The sequence below is a fragment of the Lutra lutra genome, chromosome 14 (genome assembly GCF_902655055.1).
Source record: "Lutra lutra chromosome 14, mLutLut1.2, whole genome shotgun sequence".
Taxonomy (NCBI): Eukaryota; Metazoa; Chordata; class Mammalia; order Carnivora; family Mustelidae; genus Lutra; species Lutra lutra.
The window spans coordinates 24,748,408-24,775,068 of record NC_062291.1 but is presented as its reverse complement, the minus strand read 5'-3'; the positions used below and the strand labels follow the sequence as shown (position 1 = coordinate 24,775,068).

The window sequence follows — 26,661 nt, the reverse complement described above, 5'->3', positions numbered from 1 at the left end:
CAGCAACACACTTGCAAAGTATTTAATTTTATGGATTGGGAGTTCACCTATTTTTTCTATTCAGTCTTTTATTGTGTAAACACCCAGATGATCTCTCTCTGCCAATATATTAGTATGGAAACATGTTTATATGCCTGCACTTAATTTATAAAATGTGTCTCAATACTTCTTGGGAATGCACTAGGGAGCTCTACAACCTTATTAGCATTTGCTGTTGTCAGTGTTTCAGTTGGCTATTCTAATAGGTGTGTAGTGGTGTCCCATTGTTGTTTTAATTTGCAATTCCCTGATGAAATATGATGTGGAGCATCTTTTCATATGCTTATTTGCCATCTGTATATCTTCTTTGGTGTGGAGTCTGTTAAGATCTTTGGACCATTTTATAATTAGATTGTTTGTTTTCTTATTGTTGAGTTTTAAGAGTTCTTTGTATATTCTGGATCAAATGTATATTTTGTGAATATTTACTCCCAGTCTGTGGCTTATCTTTACAGTCTCATGATATGGACTTTCTCAGAAGAGTTTTTTATTTTAATGAAGTCCAGCTAAATCATTTTTTTTTCATGAATTGTGTGTTAATGTATTTTAAAGTCATCACCATACCCAAGATCATCTAGGTTTTCTTCTACATTATCTTCTAGGAGTTTTATAGTTTGTGTTTTACATTTATATCTGTGATCCATTTGAGTTAACTTTTGTATAGGGTGTAAGTTCTGTATCTAGATTCATTTCTTTGTGTGTGGATATCCGGTTGTTTCAGCATGACTTGTTCAAAAGGTCACCTTTGTTCTACTATACTGCTTTTCTTGTCTAAGATCAATATTTATATTATAAATATTTATATTTATAAAGGTCTATTCCTCAGTTCCCTATTCTGTTCTATTAATCTATTTGTCCATCCTTTACTAGTACCACACTGTCTTGATTATTTTAGCTTTATAGTAAGTCTTGAATTCAGGTAGTGTCAGTTCTCCAATTTTCTTCTTCTTCAACATTGTATTGGCTATTCAGACCCTTTTGTCTTTCCACATAAACTTTAAAATGAATTTTTTGATCTTCATTAGATAACTTTTGAGACTTTAACTGTGATTGCATTTAATCTGTGCATCACATTGAGAAAAACTGACAACAATATTGAGTCTTCTTATCCATGATCATGGAATATATCTTTCCATTTATTTAGTTCTTGATTTCATTTGACAGAACTTTATAGTTCTCCTCATATAGATCTTGTACTTATTTATTTAAATTTATACCTAAGTATTTCATCTTTTGGATCTAATATAAATAGTAAAATGGCAAAAGAAACTACTGTATGTTGGCCTTCAGTAATGTGGTGGTAAAGCATGAGGGTAGAGAACATGTTCTATGGTTCTATGATAACATATCAGTCTTTTAGGTAGCCTGTGCCTCAGGACTGCAAACTTCACAAGAATTTCTGCTTTTTTCTCCCTACTTAGATGGGACAGGTGGCTAGAGTGGGCTGGAGCTGGGTGTTTCCATTTACACAGGTTGGTCAGACTGTGATAATACCCTCAGCAGGTTAGGCTCTGGTTAACTCATTTCCCTTGAGTGCAGGTCTTGTTAAGAATAACTAAGTGGTCTGGCATATTTCAAAGTGGCTCTTTTTTCCTTTCCCCCTGCCAGAAGTACAGTGGTATTTTTCTCAATATTTACTGTGGATTTCTAATCATGCTCTGGAGGGCAAATCTCAGAATGTAGTGGGGCCCCTCATGACTGGGCCCATTTGGAGTTTTTAACTCTCAAGGGTTGTTGGCACTGAGCTTCCAACAGTTCATCAATTACATTTCAGGCTTTCTTACCCTGGCACTGGTTCCCATGGCAGTTTCTACTCATAAGTCTATTACAATAAGCCACAATGACCTGAATTTGCCTGTTTCTCCAATCTTGGGGGAAGCCATTTGCCCTGTGTCCTTCCCTTTCATATGTATCCATGAAAGTTGTTCATTTTCAGTCTGTTCAGCTTTTTACTCTTTGTTAGGATAGAGTGGAGAATTCAAACTCCTTACCTGCAGATCTGGAAACTACTCCAATCTATCGTTTTTAGAAATTTTACTATTATATGTTTAGATGTGAATTTTACTATGGTATATTTAGAGGTGAATAAAATCTAAAGTGGTGTAAAGCTTATTATTTCTAGAAAATTAATTTTAAATGTTGTATCTATCTTCTTATTGTGGAATTGACTTCAGTTACTCTATGGCATACCTTTTCACTCTGTCAGTATTCTCCTATATCTCTTAGTGTTTACTATGCTTTTGCATACCCATAATTCATCTTAGGTATTTTCTTTTGATTAATCTTCTAATTTACCAGTTTTCTCTGTAGTCACGACTAGCCTGTTGTTAAATACATCCATTTGGTTATTAATTTCTTTTTTTTTTTAAAGATTTTATTTATTTATTTGACAGAGAGAAATCACAAGTAGGCAGAGAGACAGGCAGAAAGAGAGGAGGAAGCAGGCTCCCTGCTGAGCAGAAAGCCTGATGCGGGGCTCGAACCCAGGACCTGGGATCATGACCTGAGCTGAAGGCAGGGGCTTAACCCACTGAGCCACCCAGGTGCCCCTGGTTATTAATTTCAATTATTATATTTTCTAATTCCAAAATATCCATTTAGTATTTTAATAGTTTCTAATTTTCTGCTGAAATTCACTATCTTATATTTTATTTTCCAGAATATTTTTTATTTCTTAAGCATAATTATTTTACAGTGTATGACTAATAACTGCACAACTGGAAACACTTATGGATCTGTTTCTATTTTTTGTGTGTCTCATAATTTTACTGAGTGGCAGATACTGGTTATAAAAAAAAACTATTGATATTATCTGAAGTGTAGCATGAGTTTGTTTTACTCTACAGAAGAGGTTAATGGAACTACACACTGATACTCTTTAAATCTACAAAAACCTGAGATAATTTGAAGTTGAAGTTCAGTTTATGACAGGGCTGATTTCTTTGAGTGTGGTCCTTTGGAGTCCCAACATGCAACTTGTTGGATTTATTATGTTTCCCTTCCCCTCCAGTTTTTGTTCTCCTAGCACCATTTGTCCACCAAAACATTTCCAAATGCCAGGCTCACTACTTTGCCCCCCCCCCCCATTTTTTAAATTAACATATAATGTATTATTTGATTCAGGGGTACAGCTCTGCAATTCATCAGTCTTACACAATTCACAGCATTCACCATAGCACAAACCCTCCCCAATGTCCATCACCCAGCCACCCCATCCCTCCCACCTCCTTCCCCTCCAGCAACCCTCAGTTTGTTTCCTGAGATTAAGAGTATCTTATGGTTTGTCTCCCTCCCCAGTCCCATATTGTTTCATCTTTCCCTCCCTTCCTCCTGTGGCTCCCCACCCTGCCTCTCAAATTCCTCATATCAGAGAAATCATCATTGTCTTTCTCTGATTGACTTATTTCACTTAGCATAATACCCTCTAGTTTCATCCACGTTGTTGCAAATGGCAAGATTTGGGGTTTTTTGATGGCTGCACAGTATTTCATTGTGTGTGTGTGTGTATAGATGCTATTGTGGGCATTGCTGCTATAAACATTTGATTTGGGTGCACATGCCCCTTCGGATCACTACATTTGTATCTTTTGGATAAATACCCAGTAGTGCAATTGCTGGGTCATAGGGTAGCTCTGTTTTTAACTTTTTGAGGAACCTCCATACTACTTTCCAGAGTAGCTGCACCAGCTTGCATTCCCACCAACAATGTAGAAGGGCTCCCCTTTCTCTGCATTCTTGCCAACACCTGTCATTTCCTGACTGGTTAATTTTAGCCATTCTGACTGATGTGAGGTGGTATCTTACTGTGGTTTTGATTTGTATTTCTCTGATGCCAGGTTATGTTGAGCAATTTTTTCATGTGTCTGTTTGGCCCCCAATTTTTTTGAACTTATCTAGAACATATACTTTCAAACACTTAATATTTTTTTAATGTTTATTTTTTACAGTATTTTTTAATTGAGGTATGTTAGTTACCATACAGTTCAAGTCTTAAAAAAACAAAACAAAACAAAACAAAACAAAACAAAACAAACCTGTTCAGTCTTTCTAGTTGTTATCAGGAAAAGCATGGGGCCAAATTATAATTTGTCATTATGTCTGCTATTATAGAAAATAAATCTCTTAATAGGTTAGACTCATTTCCAAGTTTGGGGTGAGGTAGAAATCTAACTTTTAAAATCAAACACATAGCCCATTATCTTGACTGGTTTTTGTTTTATTTATTTTTTTCCATTTTATTTTATTTCTTTTCAGTGTTCCAAAATTCATTGTTTATGCACCTCACCCAGTGCTCCATGCAATACATGTCCTCCATAATACCCACCACCAGGCTTACCCATCCCCCCACCCCCTCCTCTCCAAAACCCTCAGTTTGTTTCTCAGAGTCCACAGTCTCTCATGGTTTGTCTCCCCCTCCGATTTCCCCCATCTCACTTCTTCTCTCCATCTCCCTATGTCCTCTGTGTTATGCCTTGTGCTCCACGACTAAGTGAAACCATATGATAACTGACTCTCTCTGCTTGACTTATTTCACTCAGCATAATCTCTTCTAGTCCCATCCATGTTGATATAAAAGTTGGGTATTCATCCTTTCTGATGGAGGCATAATACACAATTGTATATATGGACCATATCTTCTTTATCCATTTGTCCGTTGAAGGGCATCTTGATTCTTTTCACAGTTTGGCAACTGTGGCCATTGCTGCTATGAACACTGGGGAACATGTGGCCCTTCTTTTCCTTACATCTGTATCTTTGGGGTAAATACCCAGTAGTGCAATTGCAGAGTCATAGGGTAGCTCTATCTTTAATTTCTTAAGGAATCTCCAAACTGTTTTCCAAAGTGGCTGCACCAACTTGCATTACTACCAACAGTGTAAGAGGGTTCCCCTTTCTCCACATCCCCTCCAACACTTGTTTTTTACAGTCTTGTTAATTTTGGCCATTCTAACTGGTGCAATGTGGTTTTGATTTGAATCTCTCTGCTGCTGATGATGAACATTTTCTCATGTGCCTGTTAGCCATTACTTGTTGAATGTGTTGAACTCTGTCTTCATTAGAGAAGTGTCTGTTAATGTCTTCTGCCCATTTTTTGACATCATTATCTGTTTTGTGTGTGTTGAGTTTGAGTTCTTTATAGGTCTTGGATATCAGCCCTGTCTGTACTGTCATTTGCGAATATCTTCTCCCATTCCGTGGGTTGCCTCTTTGTTTTATTGACTGTTTCCTTTGCTGTGCAGAAGCTTTTGATCTTGATCAAGTCCCAAAAGTTCATTTTCACTTTTGTTTCCTTTGCCTTTGGAGACATATCTTGAAAGAAGTTGCTGTGGCCAATGTCGAAGAGGTTACTACTCATGTTCTCTAGAATTTTGATAGATTCCTACCTTATGTTGAGGCCTTCTATCCATTTTGAGTTTACTTTTGTGTATGGTTGTAAGAGAATGGTCGAGTTTCATTCTTCTACATACAACTGTCCAATTTTCCCAGCACTATTTATCAAAGAGACTGTCTTTTTTTCCACTGTATATTTCCTCCTTTGCCAAAGATTATTTGACCATAGAGTTGAGGATCCATATCTGGGTTCTCTACTCTGTTCCACTGGTCTATGTGTCTTTTTTTGTGACAGTACCATGCTGTCTTGGTGATCACTGCTTTGTAGTAAAGCTTGAAGTCAGGCAACGTGATGCCCCCAGTTTTGTTTTTCTTTTTCAATATTTCCGTAGCAATTCGGGGTCTCTTTTGGTTCCATACAAATTTTAGGATTGTTTGTTTCAGCTCTTTGAAAAATGCCAGTGGAATTTTGATCGGGATGGCATTTTAAGTATAGATTGCTCTAGGCAGTATAGACCTTTTAACAATGTTTATTCTCCAATGTATGAGCATGGAATGGTCTTCCATCTTTTTGTATCTTCTCCAATTTCTTTCACGAGTGTTCTGTAGTTCCTCCAGTACAGATCCTTTACTTCTTCGGTTAGGTTTATTCCCAGGTATCTTATGGTTCTTGGTTCTTGCTATAGTAAATGGAGTCGATTCTCTAATTTCTCTTTCTGTATTTTCATTGTTAGTGTATAAGAAAGCAACTGATTTCTGTACATTGATTTTGTATCCTGCCACATTACTGAATTGCTGTGTAAGGTCTAGTAGTTTAGGAGTGGAGTCTTTTGGGTTTTCCATATAAAGTATCATGTCATCTGCAAAGAGAGAGCTTGACTTCTTCGTTGCCGATCTGAATAGATTTTATTTCTTTTTGTTGTCTGATAGCTGTTGCTAGGACTTCTAGTACTGTGTTGAACAAAAGTGGTGAGAGTGGGCATCCTTGTCGTGTTTCTGATTTCAAAGGGACGACTGTCAGCTTTTCCCCATTGAGGATGATATTCACTGTGGGTTTTTCATAGATAGATTTTACAAAGTTGAGGAATGTTCCCTCTATCCCTATACTTTGAAGCGTTTTAATCAAGAACAGATGCTGTATCTTATCAAATGCCTTTTCTGCATCAATTGAGAGGATCATGTGGTTCTTCTCTCTTATTGATTTGTTCTATCACATTGACTGATTTGCGAATGTTGAGCCACCCTTGCAACCCATGGATAAATCCCACCTGGTCATGGTGGATAACCTTTTTTTTTTTTTTTTTAATCATCATTTTTTAAAATTTATTTTCAACATAACAGTATTCATTGTTTTTGTACCACACCCAGTGCTCCATGCAATCTGTGCCCTCTCTAATACCCACCACCTGGTTCCCCCAACCTCCCACTCCCCCACCTCTTCAAACCCTTCAGATTGTTTTTCAGAGTCCATAGTCTCTCATTGTTCACCTCCCCTTCCAATTTCCCCCAACTCCCTTCTCCTAACTCTCCATGTCCTCCATGCTATTTGTTATGCTCCACAAATAAGTGAAACCATATGATACTTGACTCTCTCTGCTTGACTTATTTCTTTTTAATGTACTGTTAGATCCTATTAGTTAGAATCTTGTTGAGAATCTTAGCATCCATATTCATCAGGGATATTCGTCTGAAATTCTCCTGTTTGGTGGGGTCTCTGCCTGGTTTGGGGATTAGGGTAATACTTGCTTCATAAAAAGAATAAATAGAATTCTCCAGGGAATCCATCAGGTCCTGGGCTCTTGCTTTTTGGGAGGCTTTTGATCACTGCCTCAATCTTGTTACTAGATAATGGTCTATTCAGGTTGTCAATTTCTTCCTGATTCAGTTTTGGAAGTTCATAGGTTTCCAGGAATGCATCCATTTCTTCTAGGTTGCTTAACTTATTGGCATATAACTGCTGATAATAATTTCTGATGATTGTTTCTATTTCTGTGGTGTTAGTCATGATCTCTTCCTTTTCACTCATAATTTTATTGAGTCCTCTCTCTTTTCTTTTGGATTAGTTTGGTCAATGGTTTATCAATCTTACTGATTCTTTCAAAAAACCAGCTTCTAGTTTCATTGATGGGTTTTACTGTATCTCTAGTTTCCTGACTGGTTTTAAATGTCACTTTTCTAAATACTTGTATATGTTATATACTAGAAACACACACATGTGTTTAATTCCAAATTTCATATTGATGGAAATATAAACTATCATATAATGAACTATACAATCAATCAAATACTGATGATGATGATGATGATGATGATAATGATGATGATGGAGGAGGAGGAGGAAGTGGAGAGGGGAGGAAGATTAAGGGAGGAGGAGGAAGAGGAAAAGGCATTGCCATATCAGATACCAGCACAATATGTTAAAACAATATGGTATTCAGACAGGGATTGGCAAACAGATCAATGTGATCATTGATCAAAGATGAGAGACAACTTGAGCATTAATAAAAATAGTAATTAAAATAGATCAAAATGCAACAAATGCATGTTATTATATCAAAGTCTATATTAGTTTCCCATTCCTGCTATAGCAAATTACCACAAACTGAGTGGCCTGAAACAGCACAGGTCTATCTTACAGTTATAGATGTCAGAAGTTCTCAACTTAACATGTTGACAGGGTTGCATTCATCCCAGAGGCTCTAGAGGAGAATCTGTTTCCTTGCCTCATCCATTCCCCTAGAGGCCACCTTAATTCCGCTCCTGGTTTCTTCCTCCATTTTTAAGGCTAGTAATAGCATCTTTAAATTTATCTCCCTGTCTCTGACTCTGACTCTCCTTTCTCCCTTTTTCTTTTATAAGAAATCTTATGATTACATTGAGCTCACTTAGATAATCCAGGATAATTTCCCCATCTCAAATCCTTTAATTTAGTCACATCTGCAAAGCTCCTTTTGCCATGCAAGGCTACATATGCAGAGGTTTCAGGAATTAGTATCCAAGAATCTTGAGGTGCTTGGGGGGAATCATGCAGTCTACCAGTCAATTTTGGAGGATACTAAAAATCCAACTTACTGTTTTAAAAACTATTGAAGAAAGGAGAAAAATCTAGCACTTATCCTATCTTTTCTATATGAACCGTACCTCAATTTAATCAAATAATTAAAGAGAGGAAGTTTCTATTCATATAAGTATCCAGCTCATAAACAACAAAAAAAAAAATGATGAAGTAGAATATCACCATTTTTAACCCTTAATGAAATAATAGATTTAAGTAATGATGATCAGTGGTTGCTAACATCACCAAAAAGAAAACTAAACCTTATTTGCCTCTTAATATAATTGAACATAGCCACCTGTAAATTCTTCTTTCTAAGCATTTGAACTTTAATTTAGTCAGTTTTCCAACATTTAACTATCCAGTTACTAGAAATACGGAAGATAGAGAAATGTTAAGAATAGGACAAGAACACAATTGGTAAACTAGGCTCTGGAAAATTCTATAGGATAGCAGATGTGGACTTTTCAACAAATTATAAGGAAATAAAAAAATACAAATAGTGAACCTATAAATTTAAAATGACATAAGAATCTAATTGCAATACGGATATTTTATTTGGGTGCTACTTCAAAAAACATACAAACAAACATATGGATACATAAAACACAAATACAGACAAGTTATAAGATAATTTTGAACATTAACTGCATATGTGATGATTTTAAAGAGTTACTTTAAATTCATTATATTTTAGAATCACATATTAAAATACTTAACCATTATGGCCACAAGATCATACTTGTTGAGGCTAGGTAATGGATATATGAGGGTTAATATCCTATTCCTTTATTTTGTATTTGATTGAAATGTTCCACAATAAAATTTTTTTTAAAAAAATTACTTGGTAAAGTACCACACTAATCATGGCACTTTTTGATTACACTGAGTTTACAGGCCAATTTGGAATGACATGATGTCTTCATCAATTGAGTGTTCTCAACGGGGAACATGTTTTACTTTCTATTTACTCAAAATCAAAACCAATTAACTTTACTAAAATTACTTAATTTTTTTGTATTATCCTTGCATGTTTTTGTTAGGGTCATTTCTTAAAATGTATGGTTTTAATTATTATCATTGTGATCCTTTTTTATTTCTATTAGCTGTTACTAATGTATAAGAAAATACAATTTTCTTAATGATGGATTCATATCATACCATCCGCAAATAATAAAAACTTTGTGTCTTGTTTTAATTTTTTCTTTTTCTTTTTCTTTTTCTTCTTTTCTTCTACTTTTCTTTTTTCTTTTTCTTCTACTTTGACTTGTTTTTTGTTTTATTACATTGGCTAGGAACTAAAAAGCAATGTTGGTAATAATAATCAGCTTTGTCTTATTCCTTATGGTATTTTAATGTTGTCATTAAGATGGTTTTAGAGAGTTTCTTGTGTTGGTATATTCTCAGTTAAAAATTATATATTACTGATTTTTTTTTTTTTAATGGACCTTGAGAGCTTGTTTGGAGGTTCTGGCAGGGGAGCGCAGCACTCGTATACCCTTGACCGAAGAACGGTCCTCTCCTCTATCAGGGAAGGTCGTCCTCTTCGACCCAGCGCGCAGCTTCGGGAGGGACGCACATGGAGCGGTGAGGGAGGAAGGGAATACCCGCCTAGCCAGCCAGATCAGCCGAATCAACCCTGGCGATCAATGGGGTGACAGATGTCGCAGCCAGATCGCCCTCACATCCGAAAAATTATATATTACTGATTAACTGAAGTTTTTTTAAGGTGAAAAATGGGTGTCTAATTTTATCAAATACTTTACCATATCTATTGAGATGGTCACTTGATTTTTCTCCTCTTAAGCTGATAATGTACTGAATTGCATTAATAGATATCCCACTGTTAAACAACCCTTGCACATATGGAATAAATCCTATCCGAACATCCAATCTTCTACTATATTTCACTTCCTAATATTTCTTTTTCTTTTTATTTATTTATTTTTAATTTTTAATTTTTTAAGAAACATATAATGTATTTTTAGCCCCAGGGGTACAGGTCTGTGAATTGCCAGGTTTACACACTTCACAGCACTCACCATAGCACATACCCTCCCCAATGTCCATAACCCCACCACCTAATATTTTATTTAAGATTGTTTTATCTATTATCATACCTGAGATTGACCATAACTTTGTGTCATTCTTTTTTATTTTTGATTATAATTTATTGTCAACCATAGAATAAGTTGAAAGCATTCTCAGAATTATACTAACTTCAAAGAATGAGTTGAAAGCTCCCTAACTCCTTCTATCCTCTGTCATAATTTTTATATAAAAGGGAATTATCTACTTTAGAAATGTTGGTGAAACTAGTCTGTAAAATTTTCTAAGGCTGGAGCCATTTTTACATTTGGATTTTTCAATGTCTTATGTAATTGTCATTCTATTAATATTTTCTACATCCCCTCAAGTAAATATTGGTAATTCACAGTTCTAAGTATGTTTTTTTTCTAGATTTCAACATTATACCTGATACTTTATTAAAAGTTTTCAAATCTTATTTTAAATTTCCGAGATTTCTATTAGTTCCTTTTTCAAGAATACAATAAACTTTCAAACACATTGGGCTCTCTGCTCAGCGGGGAGCCTGCTTCCCTTCCTCTCTCTGCCTGCCTCTCTGTCTACCTGTAATCTCTGTCAAATAAATAAATAAAATCTTTAAAAAAAAAAGATATAGTGTGAGGAGAACACAAAGAAGAAATTTTTTTAAAAAAATTTATTTATTTATTTATTTGACAGAGACATCACAAGTAGGCAGAGAGGCAGGCAGAGGGAGGGGAGAAGCAGGCTCCCTGCTGAGCAGAGAGCCAGATGCAGGGCTCAATCCCAGGACCCTGAGATCATGACCTGAGCTGAAGGCAGAGGCTTAACCCACTGAGCCACCCAGTTGCCCCACAAAGAAGAAATTTTAAGGAAAGTCAAAGGCAAGAAGGGCTCCTTGTTTTCCTTCAATTCACTTAAAAGGCCAGCATTAGAAAAAGTACCCACATGGAGGATGATTAACAGTGACTTAGGTGTTTATGAAATAAGCACTTTATAAACTTCAGAAAAACAACACTCTGGCAGACAAAAAAGTTTGCACATTCCACCTGGTGCTTAATATCCAGAAAATTAAAAAGATCATGTAAATATACCATATTCACTCTTTATTTGTGACCAGGGCCTCTTCTATGTCTGGTACTTCTGGGCAACATTACCTTCTCCAGTAGTTGACAACAAAAGGAGCACTTTTTATGGCATCTTTAGCCTCCTTAAGATGTTTTCTTACCCAGGATTTATTTATAGCAATTATGAGTTTGTAATTAATATGTAAAGCTGTTCCAAGGTATCTTTAGGTAGATAATTTTTTATAGACATGTCATTGTATTCAATGTCACTGAATCACTTACATAGTGTCAACTGAGGGGCCACTATGGTGCATTATACTTGACGCTTTGGTAGAAAAACAGTGCCTCATCCTTGCCTTCAAGGAAATTACAGTTGAATTGTGTTGACTATTTTAATCCACAAAAAATAATTTTAAAAAGTGTGTAGCATAGTGCATCATTATGTGCTTATTGGTGTAGTAAAAGTACCCAGTATTCAGCAGAAAAAGATAAACTAGAATAAAATAATAGAATGTGATTAAAGACATTGTCTATACCCTTCCTTTGAGATGCGATGCAATTAAGGAAGATTTGCTTCACTGAGGAAGTGGGATTTGAATTAGACCTTAAAAAAATGAGTGGACTGAAAAAAATGTGAAATTAGAAGAGATTTAACAATTAATTTATCTCACTTCCTTAAATTTTCTTTGTATGAAGACATACATAACCTATTCAATTTTGCTTTGTCAAATAATCCATAAATACATAAAGTACATGTGATTAACAATGCTTTTAATGCCCAAAGACATCTTATTTTCTTAATCCAAAGCTCACTTTATGTAATTATTCCTTTTGCAAACTACTAGTTGGTTATATTAACACTTGAGTAATCTTGACAAGAAGTTGCTTTAAGCAGTTAAAGATCCAGATGCTGATCAGCATGCATTAAGTGATTCAGCTTAATTGGTTTCATCTAGATAAATTACTTACCTCAGTTCCTATCACAATTTCTTCCCTGGTGGAGTAGAATAGAAACTCATATAGCTTGTAGTGTTGAAATAAGCTGAAATACAAAATAAATGTGCAACTCTGATAAGCTTATGTTGGGAAAGAAAACAAATATGTAAGAGTATTTATTAAAGGAAAGTTGTTCATAATGATCAAACGAAAAACATTAAACACTAATATGGAGTTAGCTACATCTTTTATTCCAAATGAATTGTCCAGAAATGGTGAGAAACTAATGATTTACTCTTTTGAGACATTGACAGTATAACACAGTACATAATATAAAATCAGTAAATTAATCTGTGATGTGTGGAGAGGTTTGGGATAAGGGAGCAATTAGACTACATTTTGACTTTTCTTGGTTGACAATCAAATAATGCACTGCCCCTAAATAACATTAAATTTCACATTATTTTTCATGTTTTGCTTCAAACTGGAGTCAATTTCCTCTGGAATGAATGGCATTGAATTCTATAATCTACTTCCATATCAATTACTTCTCATGTTCTCAAACTGTTTCAAGATTAAATTAATCTCTGATAACACCTGAAAATGATGCAACATGAACTGAAATCCATTTAGAAGGTATCTGGTTTTCTTGTAGAATATTTGATCACAGGTCAAATAGAGGAATTAATTTAAGAAAGATAATTCTTCAGTTTCTACACAAATATTAGGTGGTCAGTGTATAAGAACTGTGAAGAGCTAAAGGATAGGAGTCTTAAAACAAGTTTTTCTAGTAAGTTTAAAGATTTCAGTGAAGTATTATTGAGAGTTAAAAATTTACTGAAGGGCTGATTTCTCATATCCTGTTTGTGGTAATATTTGGATTTTTCTAATTCTCTTCCTGCTGGTTGGGAAAATTAATAGACTCATAATACAGCAAAATGCCCAAGAACAAAAAAATTGTCTAGTGGTTTCTCTTTCACTCTGGTGCCTTTTGCTATTTAAGAAAATTGATTTTAATATAACTGAGAAATTAACATTTGCAAAATGTAGCTACAGAGCATGTATAATAATGACTTCTCCTGAACGCTGTAATGGATCAAAGTTTCAATTCATTTGAAATCAATGAAGAAATCCTCAGGCAGCTGGGTCTCTCTGAGTTTTATCAGCAGTTGATTTCACTACTAACACAATCCATTAAAAAGTGATGTGTATGCAGACTTCAGTCATGGGTTTTTAAATTTTTTTGGAAAAAAAACCCTCGTATATTCAAATTAGTCATCAACACTCAGAAAACTAACTTAGCTTTTGACATTAGCTTGATTTGTTGGCTAGAAAATACATCAAGATTAGTGAAGTTTGATGATTCAATGAAGCAAAATAAATTCAAATTCTCCTTCCCTTACATTGCTTACCTAGAGAGAGCTTTAAGGTTAAAAATATTAGACTGGCAATAACTGATTTTGAGTAGAAAAATTGAAGCCTGTAGGGTATTTGGAAATAACTTGACTTCCTTTCAGTGAATTAGTATAAAATTTTCCTTCCATCTCATGTTACACAAATAAGTTAATTCATAAATCTTCCTTCCTGCAATGTTATAATCTTTCAGCCTTATTCTCCTCATTGCATATAGGAATTAGATTGTCTCGTGCCAAAAGGAAAATTTACTTCTTTTTTTTTTTTAAGATTTTATTTATTTATTTGACAGAGAGAGAGATCACAAGCAGACAGAGAGGCAGGCAGAGAGAGAGGAAGGGAAGCAGGCTCCCTGCTGAGCAGAGAGCCCGATGCGGGACTCGATCCCAGGACCCTGAGATCATGACCTGAGCCGAAGGCAGCGGCTTAACCCACTGAGCCACCCAGGTGCCCGGGAAATTTACTTCTTGCAATGAAAATAAAATTCATGACTTGGATGCAGTGGTCAAAGATACAAGTTGGGGCAAGGCCAGGGCTAGTGTAAGACAGATGGGGGGAGTAGGACACCTACGGAGGAGGCACTTTTCAGGGCTAGGATAAGTTGCCTCCATTGTCTCACTCTGGTCCCCATATTGGTTGAGGTTCTCTAACTTTATCAAGGAACTATTCAATGACTTCCTATGGGAACAAAGTGACACCTCTGCTATGGGAATGCATTTCCTCTCTCTTCCTTTAGAAGGAAGACTTCCAGCTTGACTCAAACCCCTAGACTATTTTGTTAAACATCTTGTCTTAGTTCTAAAGCAAAGGAAGAAATAAAATGGGTCAAGACATCTGGGCTCCGTGCCAGGAAATAGGATACCCTGTTGTGCACAGAGGGGCAGTGTTGATTTTCTTATATTGAGAAATGCCTGTGCACATTACCTTTACCTAATTCCCAATGAATGGGTAGAATACACAATGACAGAAGTGTACTTGGACCACATATATCTAAATGATGTCTTATATTGACAAGCTGCAGTAGCGTTTATATTTGTCTATATTACATAAAACATATCAATGTATATATTACATGAGTTGATTGGTCAGACCTACAATAACATTAGAGAGGAATTTTGGTATTAGTTTTTTTCAAATCACAGACACATGATGGAATATGCAATTTAGATTCTATTAACAGTATCAAATAAAATTTCAATTTTATTGCCAGTTAAGTTTCATGTTCTATAGGTCATGTTCTAAAAACTACTCTAAGTTGATGAGAGTTTCACTGGTTGAGTAAATTTAATATCAGATTAAATTGAAACATGCTTATACTTTCAATAATTGAGTTAGCTTCATATTTAAAAAACTTCTTTGTAGTCATTAAAATAAAAAATATTATATGGTTTAACTGCCATTAAATTTATATTTGTGGGCCTATGAGTCATTCTAAATAGGAATTGTAGAAAATGACATTTGTCTTTATACAACTTCAGTATCGATTCTAGATATCATACTAACTGATATTTTATTTTTTTGTAACAGATGCACTTAAAATGTACAATTTCTTTAAATCACAATACGAAGATTTAATGGCATCAAAAATAGTTCTGATTTACTTTACATGACTATCTCTCAAATACTACTTTTTGTTGTTGCTTTTAGAAATGAGGCTAGAAATTTTTGGTAAGTAAAGTTATCCTGGTAAGCATTTAATGGTGACTAATACTGACATCCTTTCCTAACTTAACCACTTTCTGAAATGAAATGTCAAGAATTCACTGATGAGTGTTTGTCCAGAGAGACAAGACGAAAGAGAAAAGAGGTGTCATCTTTCACCATCTAGAAGGTATCATTAGGACATCTGCATGGGTTTAGCTGTTATGGTTAACTATCAGTCCCAGTGCCCACTATAAACCTCTGAGATTTAGAGCTCAGATGTAATAATGTGTTCTTCAAAGAGAGACCTGGTGGTCTCAAATAGATAAAGAAGAGAAAGAAGGATGCTATATAAATGTGCAGAGAATTCCCCTCAGCCACTGATTCTATTGGGCAGAAAGACCTCAGAGAACAGATTCTCCAGTTCTGAATTTCCACTCCCTTCCTTCCTCCCACACAAGGACCTTGCTTTACTCTAATTGATATAAAGAGTACTGTAGCTTTTAGTGACAGACATGCATTAGGAAGTATATGTTTTATGCTAAGAAATTAGGTTATATCAGGTGTTATTATATAAAAAACATATTATATCAATACTATTATTAATTCTTGCCAGAAACCAGTATATAAGCATTATCAAATTAAACATATTAATATTTAAAAAGCTTCCAGACAACAGCCAGGATCTTTGCCAAGCAAATGATGAGCATGTCTAGGACATCATGCAGCATGCTTTATTTTGGAATTTTTAAAATTTAAAATTGGAAAACACTGCAGTATATAGTAATGGAGGAAAAGAGATATTCTGTACAAGCTTTTAGTTAGGCAAAAGAAAGATTTTACCAACTCTTATTTAAATATTTGTAAACTCTAAAAATGTCCCTTGGGAGAGGTGCATGATTGTAATGCAGACCTTGTGACAGATTATATAAAAGGATTTCTTAGTTCACCAATGAAGAATCACTGTAATTTACACTTTCCCTCCATTCACTGTAATTTTCTAAGCATAAAGAAAAACTTGATGAATTTAATTGGTCAATACTACAAAATATTTCAGGGCACATAATAAACCTAAGGAAACTTGCACATAAATCTCTTTAATTTCTAATACAAAACATCTAAAATAAATGTTTAAATGGAAATGAATGTTATTCTAAAATGTGAAATTTTGATGCCAAGGCCAACTACTAAAATATAGTCTATTGTAATTAAGTCTGATTAATCTAAAAGAATAATTTTGTTAATAAAGTGATATTAATTAGAAATTCAGAGAAAAAAAGAAATTTCTGGATAATCTATTATAATTTCAGATGAAATTATACTTATCAAATACAAACCTTTTTTTAAGAATGGGAGGCTAGCCAAAATCTCAATGTCCTGAACTTTACTTGTTGGATGAAAGATTTTAATATTATGTCATTATTGGATGGGTTAATTACAGTATAAATTCTGTAAATATCTAAAAACTGAATTCATTTTTATTTAATAGACATTTTGTAAAAGATAATGAAATGAAAAAATACATGCTACTGAAAGAAAATCCATACCTGATTTTTAAGTAATCGATGACAGCATTGGCTTGTTTTGTATTAAAGACATTCCATTCCTCATTTTTCTGTGAATGCGATGGTCCTGTTTCAGCCATAACTTCTCCAAGCCATTTTATGCTGTCTTCCAAAGACATATGCAGTGCTAAAATAAGATCCAGGGAAGTCTTAAGCATTATTTTGATAGATGTTTTGGGAAAAAAATAATCCAAGATGTCCTTAGTGTGCAAATATTTACTTTTTCAATATTTGTGTGGACAATGGTAATAGCAATTTTTTTAATGATAGGTTAATAATTACATTTTGTGTAAAAGAATAGCAGCTGATACACCCAACAATATAATGCAACACAATTGTCTAAAGACTTTGTTTCCATTTTAAGATGCAAAGGTAAGTTAAAATCTACCCAAAAATTACTTTAAAATAGAAAATATGCTTTTTAATGATCTTAGAATAAGAGTATATATGGAAATGAAAAAAAGTTGTTTGGATTAGCTGGTGAGGAAGACCTACATAGTAGATTCGGTTACTGTAGACAGGAGAGCTGATCAGAACTGAAAATGTAAATGAACAGAGTCAACCAACACTTGGCTTTGACTGATTGTTAACATGTGGGAATTTGGGACTGAAGATTTTCAATAGATGCCAGAAATATGTATTTTTATGTAAAACATCAAGATATTTTTTTCTTTTCCAAGCTACAGACTTATAACTTATGTAAGCTGTTTCTCAAATGTATGCCTGGTGGTAGTAGTGAGAGCCAGATGACAGCGCCGAGTGACGCTGACACCACTTTGCCACCATTACCAAAAATAAACAAGTCAGTGATTGTGGTCTCTTCTCTTGCAACTAAAAACAAACAAAAAAGCAAAAGTATCTTGTATGGCATGTGTCCAGTTGAAAAAAAAAGTAGATAAATGTCAAAAACTTTAGACTTAACATTTAGAGTGTCTATGATACAAATAGGAACTTCCATCTTCTTTTCCTGTTTAGTTATGCTCATTTTTACTTGTGGCAGGCAAAATACTATTACATCACACACACACACACACACACACACACACACACACACACTGACAAGTGACGAGTGTAGATGTAAAACTGAAGAGTTTGGAGGTGGAGAGCTGAAAGTCTCTAGCAAAGGCGTTTGGACCAGCTTCCTGGGGGAGGTGTCAACTGGGGGCTTGGAGGAAGGCTCCAGGGAACACTGAGCTGTTCCATGTAAGCTCCTCCCTCCAGGTCAGTCCCAACCAAACTTCTATGTCTCTCAGGAAACCAGTGCAGTTAGCACTTCTCGCTAACCAAGTGAATTTTTCAGGGCAGCAAGAGGGGGTAATGCACAGGATTTATGAGAACATAAGCTAATTGTTGGACATAGCCACTTCCGGTTACACAGCTATCCTTTCACTTTGGGATGTGTTATGACCGCAGATTACTGATAAAATGATAGTAAAGCAATTAAAAACTTTAGGAAACACTATAATCACAACTTGCAATTTGTTTAATCTAGATTCCTATTTGTAGGAATTAGAATGAAACAAACTACGTTAACAATTAAAAACTGGTTTAACGAATGGAAATTTGTCCCTCTCTCATAGCCTCCCTCCAGATCATCCTTTATATATGTCAGATCACAAATTATTGCTGGATAACTGAGCTTTCCTATATCATTCTAAGGGGAGCTCAATTATTATTGTACACTTTTTTCCCTATGATCAGCTTCTTTTGAAACTTTCTTGGGATAACTTCAGAAATGAAATATCTACTGGATAAAAGCAATTAAAAAATGAATGGATTAAAAATCTGAATCATTTTATTACTAAAATGGTATTAATTAGAGATGCAGAGAAAAAAGAAATTCTTAGATAATTGATTATAATTCCAGATGTAATTATACTTATCAAGCACAAAAATACACTTATATGACTATTTCCTTAAGTTGCAATATAATTGACACTTTAAAACTGTTTTTCTATGTCTAATGTCTTTCTATATATAATGGCTTTAAAAATTAAGAAAGTTATCATTTCACTTATCTAACTGAAATATTTGCTCTTTTAAAAACCACATTTAGTGATGTGATTAAAATGTGAAAGATTAAACCTTTTAAATAGTAAGTTCTGGGGCGCCTGGGTGGCTCAGTGGGTTAAAGCCTCTGCCTTCGGCTCAGGTCATGATCTCAGGGTCCTGGGATCGAGTCCCGCATCGGGCTCTCTGCTCCGCGGGGAGCCTGCTTCCTCCTCTCTCTCTGCCTGCCTCTCTGCCTCCTTGTGATTTCTGTCTGTCAAATAAATAAATAGATCTTAAAAAAAAAATTAAAAAAAATAAAATAAATAGTAAGTTCTGTTAGAAATAAAATTTATCTTCAAAAATTTACAGTAATGGAAGAGCATGCTAGTCATAATTCGTTGGAAGACTTAAGATGGTACCTTATAACTGCTAACTACCCCTAACTTACTAGCTAGGTGAGCTGAGTTTCATTTTCTGTATCTATAAATGTAGAATAAGACCAATTTTCAAAATTATAGTGCTGTTGTGAGGATCAAATAAGACATGCATGCCAAATACTTGGGAAACTGAAATGCTATGTACACTAGTATATTACGTATGTATAGTGTTTTCTAGAATTAGCATAAAGTTGGCAACATTTGATATAGTAGTAGGAAGGGTGAGTTTCTCACTCACAGTGGCTGATGCTTGTGACTTCAAAGAGTTATTTAATCTTTCTAAATCTCAATTACTTTTTAAAAAATTTTTTAAATGGGGAGAATAATAGAACTATTTCAAGGTTGTGTGTGAATTAAATGAGACAGAATTTGGAAAGCAAATGCACGATAACTGGTGCAAGTTAATCCTACCCAAATGTTACCTATTATTATCATTCTTAATTAAGGGGAAACAATTCAATTTCATAGAACTAAAAAGTATCCTATGGTTATTTGCTAATATTCGTGTTATATATAATGGAATAAATCTAAGCCTATGGACCTGGACAGAGGTCAAATAATCTAATACTTGACAGCTTTGTTCTTGGTCAGGCTCTAGAAAAACTAAATCTAAAAATGTATACTGGTTTTTTGTTAGTTAGTTAGTTTGTTTGAAGATTTATTTATATATTTATTTGAGAGAGATGGATTGAGAGAGAGAACAGGAGCAGGAGGGGCAGAGGGAAACAGAAAGAGAATCTTCAAGCAGACTTCATGCTGAGCACGGAGCCAGACTTGGGGCTTGATCTCAGGATAATGAGATCAGGACCTAAGTGGAAACCAAGAGTTGGATGCTCAAACGACTATGCCACACACAGGCTCCCCAAAATGTGTATTAGTGAGAGAACTGTATATATCCCATGTTGCATAATCTTTTAGCTTGATTCACTCTGATTCTAGGTGGGTTGTCTGCAGTATGCCTTGTAGCACAAGCTTGAGACAAGGAACAGATCAGAAACTGAATCAGTAGAAACAGATCAGAAACTCAATCAGTAGAAAATGCAGTTCCTCACTGGAGTTTTATTAATGGGCAACCATGCTACAACTAACAGCCCCAACTATGTTCTCTGTAGCTTTTTCTATTAAAATATTGCTGGATGGGAATGTTCACTGTGGGCTCAGGACTCTACCACCTTTTAGTTTAAGTATAAACAGACTTTTCCTCTTTCTCTGGCATGCTTGGCTAAAATTATATTCTTTTCTCATGATAGTTATAACCTTGTTAGGTTTAAAAGTTTGAGAGGATTTCTTTTTCCTTTCTAAATGAAAAACTAGATCCCTGACTTTTTTTTCCTGCTTGAGTTTTATATGTGCACTTTCACTCTCTCCTAGTTTATGAGTAAATGGATGGATCCTGCTCAAGTTTTTAAAATTCATTTTTGAACTGATATCAACAATATAAAATTTCACCTAAAAGAAATATTTTGAGTCAGTTGTAAGTGATGGAAAAAATTTAAAATGGAAATATCTTGTCAAATTTGGAATGTGAGATTCATGAAAATGTTTTACTTTTCTTTATTCTGTTTCTAGTTTGTGAACACTCAGTTTAAAGTTTGCAAACCATAGGACTGTTCACATCATATATTCTTTTTTACAATTTAATTTTTGCATAGGTGATACATTCACATGGTTCAAAAACCATATGTGAAATACATTGTAAAAAGTCTTCCTTAACCTTTGTCGCACACATGCTCAGTTCCCACACCCTTCCCTACAAAAAAATTTCCCCCAGTGTTGTTGAGATATAATTGACATATGTCACTGTGTAAGTTTAAGGCAACACAGTATGATTTATTGTGAGATGGTGGCTGCCATGGCTTTAGCTAATATACATCTCATTTAGATACAATAAAAAGAAAAGAAAGGAAAGAAGATAGAGGGGAAAATTTTTCCTTGTGATGAGAACTCTTAGGATTTACTCTCTTAATAACTTTCTTTTATACCACACAGTGGTGCTAACTGTAGTCATCATGTTCATTACATCCTTAGTACTTATTTTGTAATTGGAAGTCTGTAACTTGACCACCTTCCACCTCTGGTAAACACAAGTCTGATCTTTTCTATAGCTTTGGTGTTTTGTTTCTTTGTTTTTTTCATTTTAAATTCTACATGTATGATTGTACGGTATTTGTCTTTCTTGGTCTGACATTTCATTTTGCATAATGCCTTCAAGTTCCATCCATGTTGTCACACATGGTAGGAATTTTTTAGTTTTTATGGGTGAATATCATTCCATTATTATATATATACCACAACTTCTTTATTTACTCACTCATCAATAGACACTTAGGTTGTTCCCACATCTTGACTATCCTAAATAATGCCAAAATGAGGATGCAGATATCTTTTTGAGTTAGTGTTGTTGTTCCCTTTGGATATATTCTCAGAAGTGGGATTGCCAGGTCATACGGTTGTTCTATTTTTAATTTTTTGAGGAAACTGCATATTGTTTTCCATAGTGGTTGTACCAGTTTACAATCCCACCAACAATGCACAAGGCTTCCTTTTTGTTCACATTCATGCCAGCATTTGTCATCTCTTGTTTTCTGATGATGGCCATTCTAACAGTCATGGAGTGGTATTTCACTGTGGTTTGAGTCTGCATTTCCATAATGACTACTGATATTTTCATAAACCTGTTAGCCTTCTGAATATCTTCTGAGGAGAAATATCTATTCAAGTCTTTTGCCTATTTTTAAGTTGGGTTATTTATTTTTGTTTTATTGAGTTGTAGGTGTTCTTTGTATATTTTAGATACCTATGGAAAGTTTTTATTAGTTTTCTTTTCTGTATCTTCTTAGTATTCTTTGTATATATAACACATAAATTCTTCACATTTGTCTTTCATACACAAAAGCACACAATTCTACACCTTGTCTTACTCAATAACAATCTACAATTCCCCATATCATACCCAGAAAACATCCTCACTCTTTTATTTTTATAGTTGCATAGTTAGGGATGAGTTAATCCCTACTGATAAGCTTTTAATTTCAGAGTAGTTTTAGCTTGAGAGAAAAGTTTGAGTAATATCACAGAGAGTTCCCATATACCCCAGACAGTTTCCCATATTGCTAACATCACTGTGGTACATTTGACACAACTAATGAACAAATATTGATACTTTATTATTGTCTGAGTTCATACTTTCTTTGGATTTCTTTATTTTTTAGTTTCTATTGAAGTCTTTTTTTCTGTCTTAAGATCCCATTCAGGATATCAAATTACATTCAGTCATTATGTCTCCTTAGACCCTACGGGTTCTCGGACTTGCCCGGGTTTTGATAGCTTTGACAGTTTTGAGAGGTATGAGTTGGAAATATTGTAGTAAGTCCTTAAATTTGGGTTTGTCTACATTTTTCTCATGATTAGACAGGGGTTAAGGATTTGGGGGAGAAAAACCACTGTGCCATTCTTATCACATTATATCAAGGGCATATGATATTTGACATGGCTCTTCATTAACGATGTCAGCCTTAGTCACCTGGTTGAAACCGTATTTATTTGACTTCTCTGCTGTAGAGTTCCAGTTTTTCCCACTTCCCACACTGTCCTCTTTGGAAGAAGTCACTGTATAGCTCATACTGAAAGGGTGAAGAATTGTGCTTTAACTTCTGGAAGGTGAATTATCTACATAAATTATTAGGAATTCTGTATTAGGAATTTGTATGTTACCCAGTTGATTATTTATACTAATCATTGATTTGTATCAGTATGGAGTTACAGATGTTAATTTTATACTTTGGACTATAATTCAATACACTATGTTATTTTGTTCAAATTATTCCAACTTGGGACACTGGAATCTTTTCAGTTGTCTCCTCTATTCCATTGACATACCACCAGCATTTTGATTTTTTGAGCACTTACTCTTAGTCACTACAATATGCCCCAGGCTCATCTTCTATGTTCCCTGCTCCAGGTCTACAATCAGCCATTTCTCTAAGGAGCTCTGGTTTCTTTTATTGGAGAATTAAATTATAAAGCAAGACCTGGATCCTGGGTATGCTCATTAATACTGGATGTCATTGCTTCTAGGCCCTCTCCATGGACAGAGCTAAGAAGCATATATGTGTAAACTTGATATACAACTATACATCTGTATCTACATTATGTTAAACATGAGTCATGCTAATGTCTCCAGGTGATATTTCTAAGTTTTTGCTTTTACAAACATTACTGCAACTGATGACTTTACATACACGTGTGTAAGTGGATATATAGGATAAATTCCCAAATGTAGAATTGCTGGGTCAAAGGGGACAGTATATTTGTAAATTTGATAGATAGCTGCTAACCTAAACTTCATGGGGGGGATTTATATACATATTCCTTTAGTAATATAAGATAGTACCTATTTTCTCATAGCTTTGACAGCTCAAAATGATACCAAAATTTTACAGTTTTGTCAATCTGATATATGACAAATGACATTTCTATGTAGTTTTAATTAAGATTTTCCTTTTTATCTTTAATATTAAATTTTTCATTTGTTTAAGAATCAGTTGTTTTGGGGTACCTGGGTGGCTCAGTCTGTTAAGCTTCAGACTCTTAGTTTCAGGTCAGGTTATGATCTCACAATTCAGCCCAGTGTCAGGCTCTGCACTCAGTGGGGAGTCTGCTTCTGATTCTTTCTCTGTTTCCCTGTGCCTCTCCCCCAACTTACGGGTCTGAGTGTGTGTGTGTGTGTGTGTGTGTGTGTGTGTGTGTGCATGCGCGTGCGCTCTCTCCCTCTCTCTCAAATAAATCCAATCTTTAAAAAAAAAATCTTGTATTTATTTAGTCATATCCTTGGCTTGTTCTTCTATTGCATTATTGGTCTTCTTCTTCTTGCTTCTGCATGCTCTTTTTATATTATAGAACTTAATAGTTTGCTGGTGTCTGCGATGCAACAAGTTACTTATTCTTTTAATTTTTCTTTTGGTATTTTTTTCTTTGTAGACTTTTACTTTTATATATCAACTTTAATTATCTTTGTCTTTATGTCTTTGGAATTCTGAGGCATATTTATAAAGGTTTTCCCCACCCAAGGTTGTAAGAAATTAATTCATATTTTCCTACAACATTTTTATAGTTCTAATTATTTTATATTTAAGTAAAAAGGTGACCCACTTGAAATATATTTTGGTTTATGGACAGAAAGACGGTTGGATTCAATTATATAATTTTCTAGATGGACACAATATTATTTATTGAATAGTACATATTTTCATCATAGATTTAAGATGTCATTCTATCAAATACTGAATTCCAATGCTTGGGTCTATTTCTACACTTTCCATTGTGTTCTTTTGGTCTGTTTGGTCATTAACCACTGTGTTCAAATATTTGAGATTTTATAACACTACTATTAATAATTCTACTGCTAATAACAAGATATGTTATGGTTTATTACAGTTTTTAAAGACAATTTGTATTTGCTTACTTTCCATATTTTTTTAGAATCATCTTGCCTAGTAAGTCACCCCAGGCAAAAACATCAACAACAAAAAACTGTTGGCATTTTTATTGAAATACTAATATTATATATTAATTTAGAGAGATTTAGCTTCTTTATGATGTGGAGTGCTTCCAAGAATGTTGTAAGGTTTTTCCAAATGTAGAAAACTTCCTTGTGACCTTTAAAAGTTATGAAGTTTTTTCATATAGGACTTGTACATTTCTTTTTAAAGTTTATTCTTAAATAGTTTTTTGTTAGAGTGCATATATATTTTGCTTTCATTAAATCCCTTTCTTTTTCTACATATATATTTTTAAAATTATTATTAGATTTCCTCAATTTTTACTTAATATTCTAGAAAAAGAATAAGAAATTTCAAGCATCCCATCTATGATATCACATTATATTTAGTAGTCCTGTCTCCTGAGGTTCCCCTAGAGTGAACATTTCTCAATCTTTTCCTATTTTTGATAACCTTGCCAGATTGGGAGGTACCAGTCAGATAGTTTGCACAATGTTCCTCAGTTTGGGTTTGTCTAACGTTTTCCTCTTGGTTGACATGAGTTATGCCTTTTGATAGCTTTGCCTATTTTTAATAGGATTATTTGTTTTCTTATTGTTTTGAGAGCTCTTTATATGTTACAGAGACATGTCTTTTGTCAATATGTGATTTACAGATATTTTTCCCTATCTGTAGCTTGTCCATTCTTTTAACAGTGACTTTTCATAAAACAAAAGTATTATAATTTTATGAAGTCTAATTTATCATTTTTTTTTCCTATATGCATCATGTTCTGGGGGTCATGTCTAAGAAATTCTTGTAAAACCCTAGGTCATGAAGATTTTCTCCCAATTTTCTTCTAAAAAATTTATAGCTTTGCATTCTAACTTTATGCCTATGATCCATTTAGAGCTAATTGTATCAAATAAAATGCTTAGGCTGAGCTATATATTTTTTCAATATAGACAGAAATCATTCCAACATTTGTTGAAAAGACTACTCTGTTCTGTTGAATTGCTTTTACATATTTATTAAAAAAATCAGATGACCACTTTTGTATCAGTGTATTTCTGAATTCTGTTTCTTCTGTTTCATTGAGCTATGCTTTTATCCCTTCACTAATTCAACATTGACTTTATTATTGTAACTTTACAGTAAGCCTTAAAATTGGGTGTATGCTTTTTTGGAGCTTTATCCTTATTTTTGAAGTTGTTTTAGCCATTCTAATTCCTTAGCCATTCCATATAAATTTAGAAATCAGCTTGGGTATGTATAGAGAAAAATCCTGCCAGAATTTAGATTGACATTGCATTAAATCTACAGATCAATTTGGGAAAAACTGACATCTTTAGCATGTGGAAACTTCTAATCCAACAACACAGTAAGTTTTTTGTTTATTTAGGTTTTCTTTCATTTCTTTTATCATCATTTTGTAGTTTTTTAGTATACAGATCTTGTACATTTTTGTTAGATTTATGCTTATTTTTTATTTTTTGAACTATTGTAAGTAATGTTATTTATTAAAATTCTGGTATACAATGTATATTGCTAGAGCATTGAAATACAATTGACTTTTGTGTTTTATCTTATTCTTGCAATCTTATTAGTTCTAGGATTTTTTAAAATTCTGTTTAATTTTTTATATAGACAATCCTTTCA

At 34.2% G+C, this 26,661-nt stretch overlaps 1 protein-coding gene across 1 annotated transcript in view; it reads right to left on the bottom strand.

Annotated features, from left to right (window-relative positions):
- The window catches only part of CABCOCO1 (ciliary associated calcium binding coiled-coil 1), a 123,986-nt gene that overhangs the window by 72,334 nt on the left and 24,991 nt on the right, over positions 1–26,661 (bottom strand). Inside the window, exons 4-5 of the mRNA XM_047703443.1 lie at positions 17,076–17,220; positions 12,508–12,580 (exon numbers count right to left, since the gene is read on the bottom strand). Coding sequence (XP_047559399.1) covers positions 12,508–12,580; positions 17,076–17,220 — 218 coding nt within the window. The remainder of the gene's footprint in view (positions 1–12,507; positions 12,581–17,075; positions 17,221–26,661) is intronic.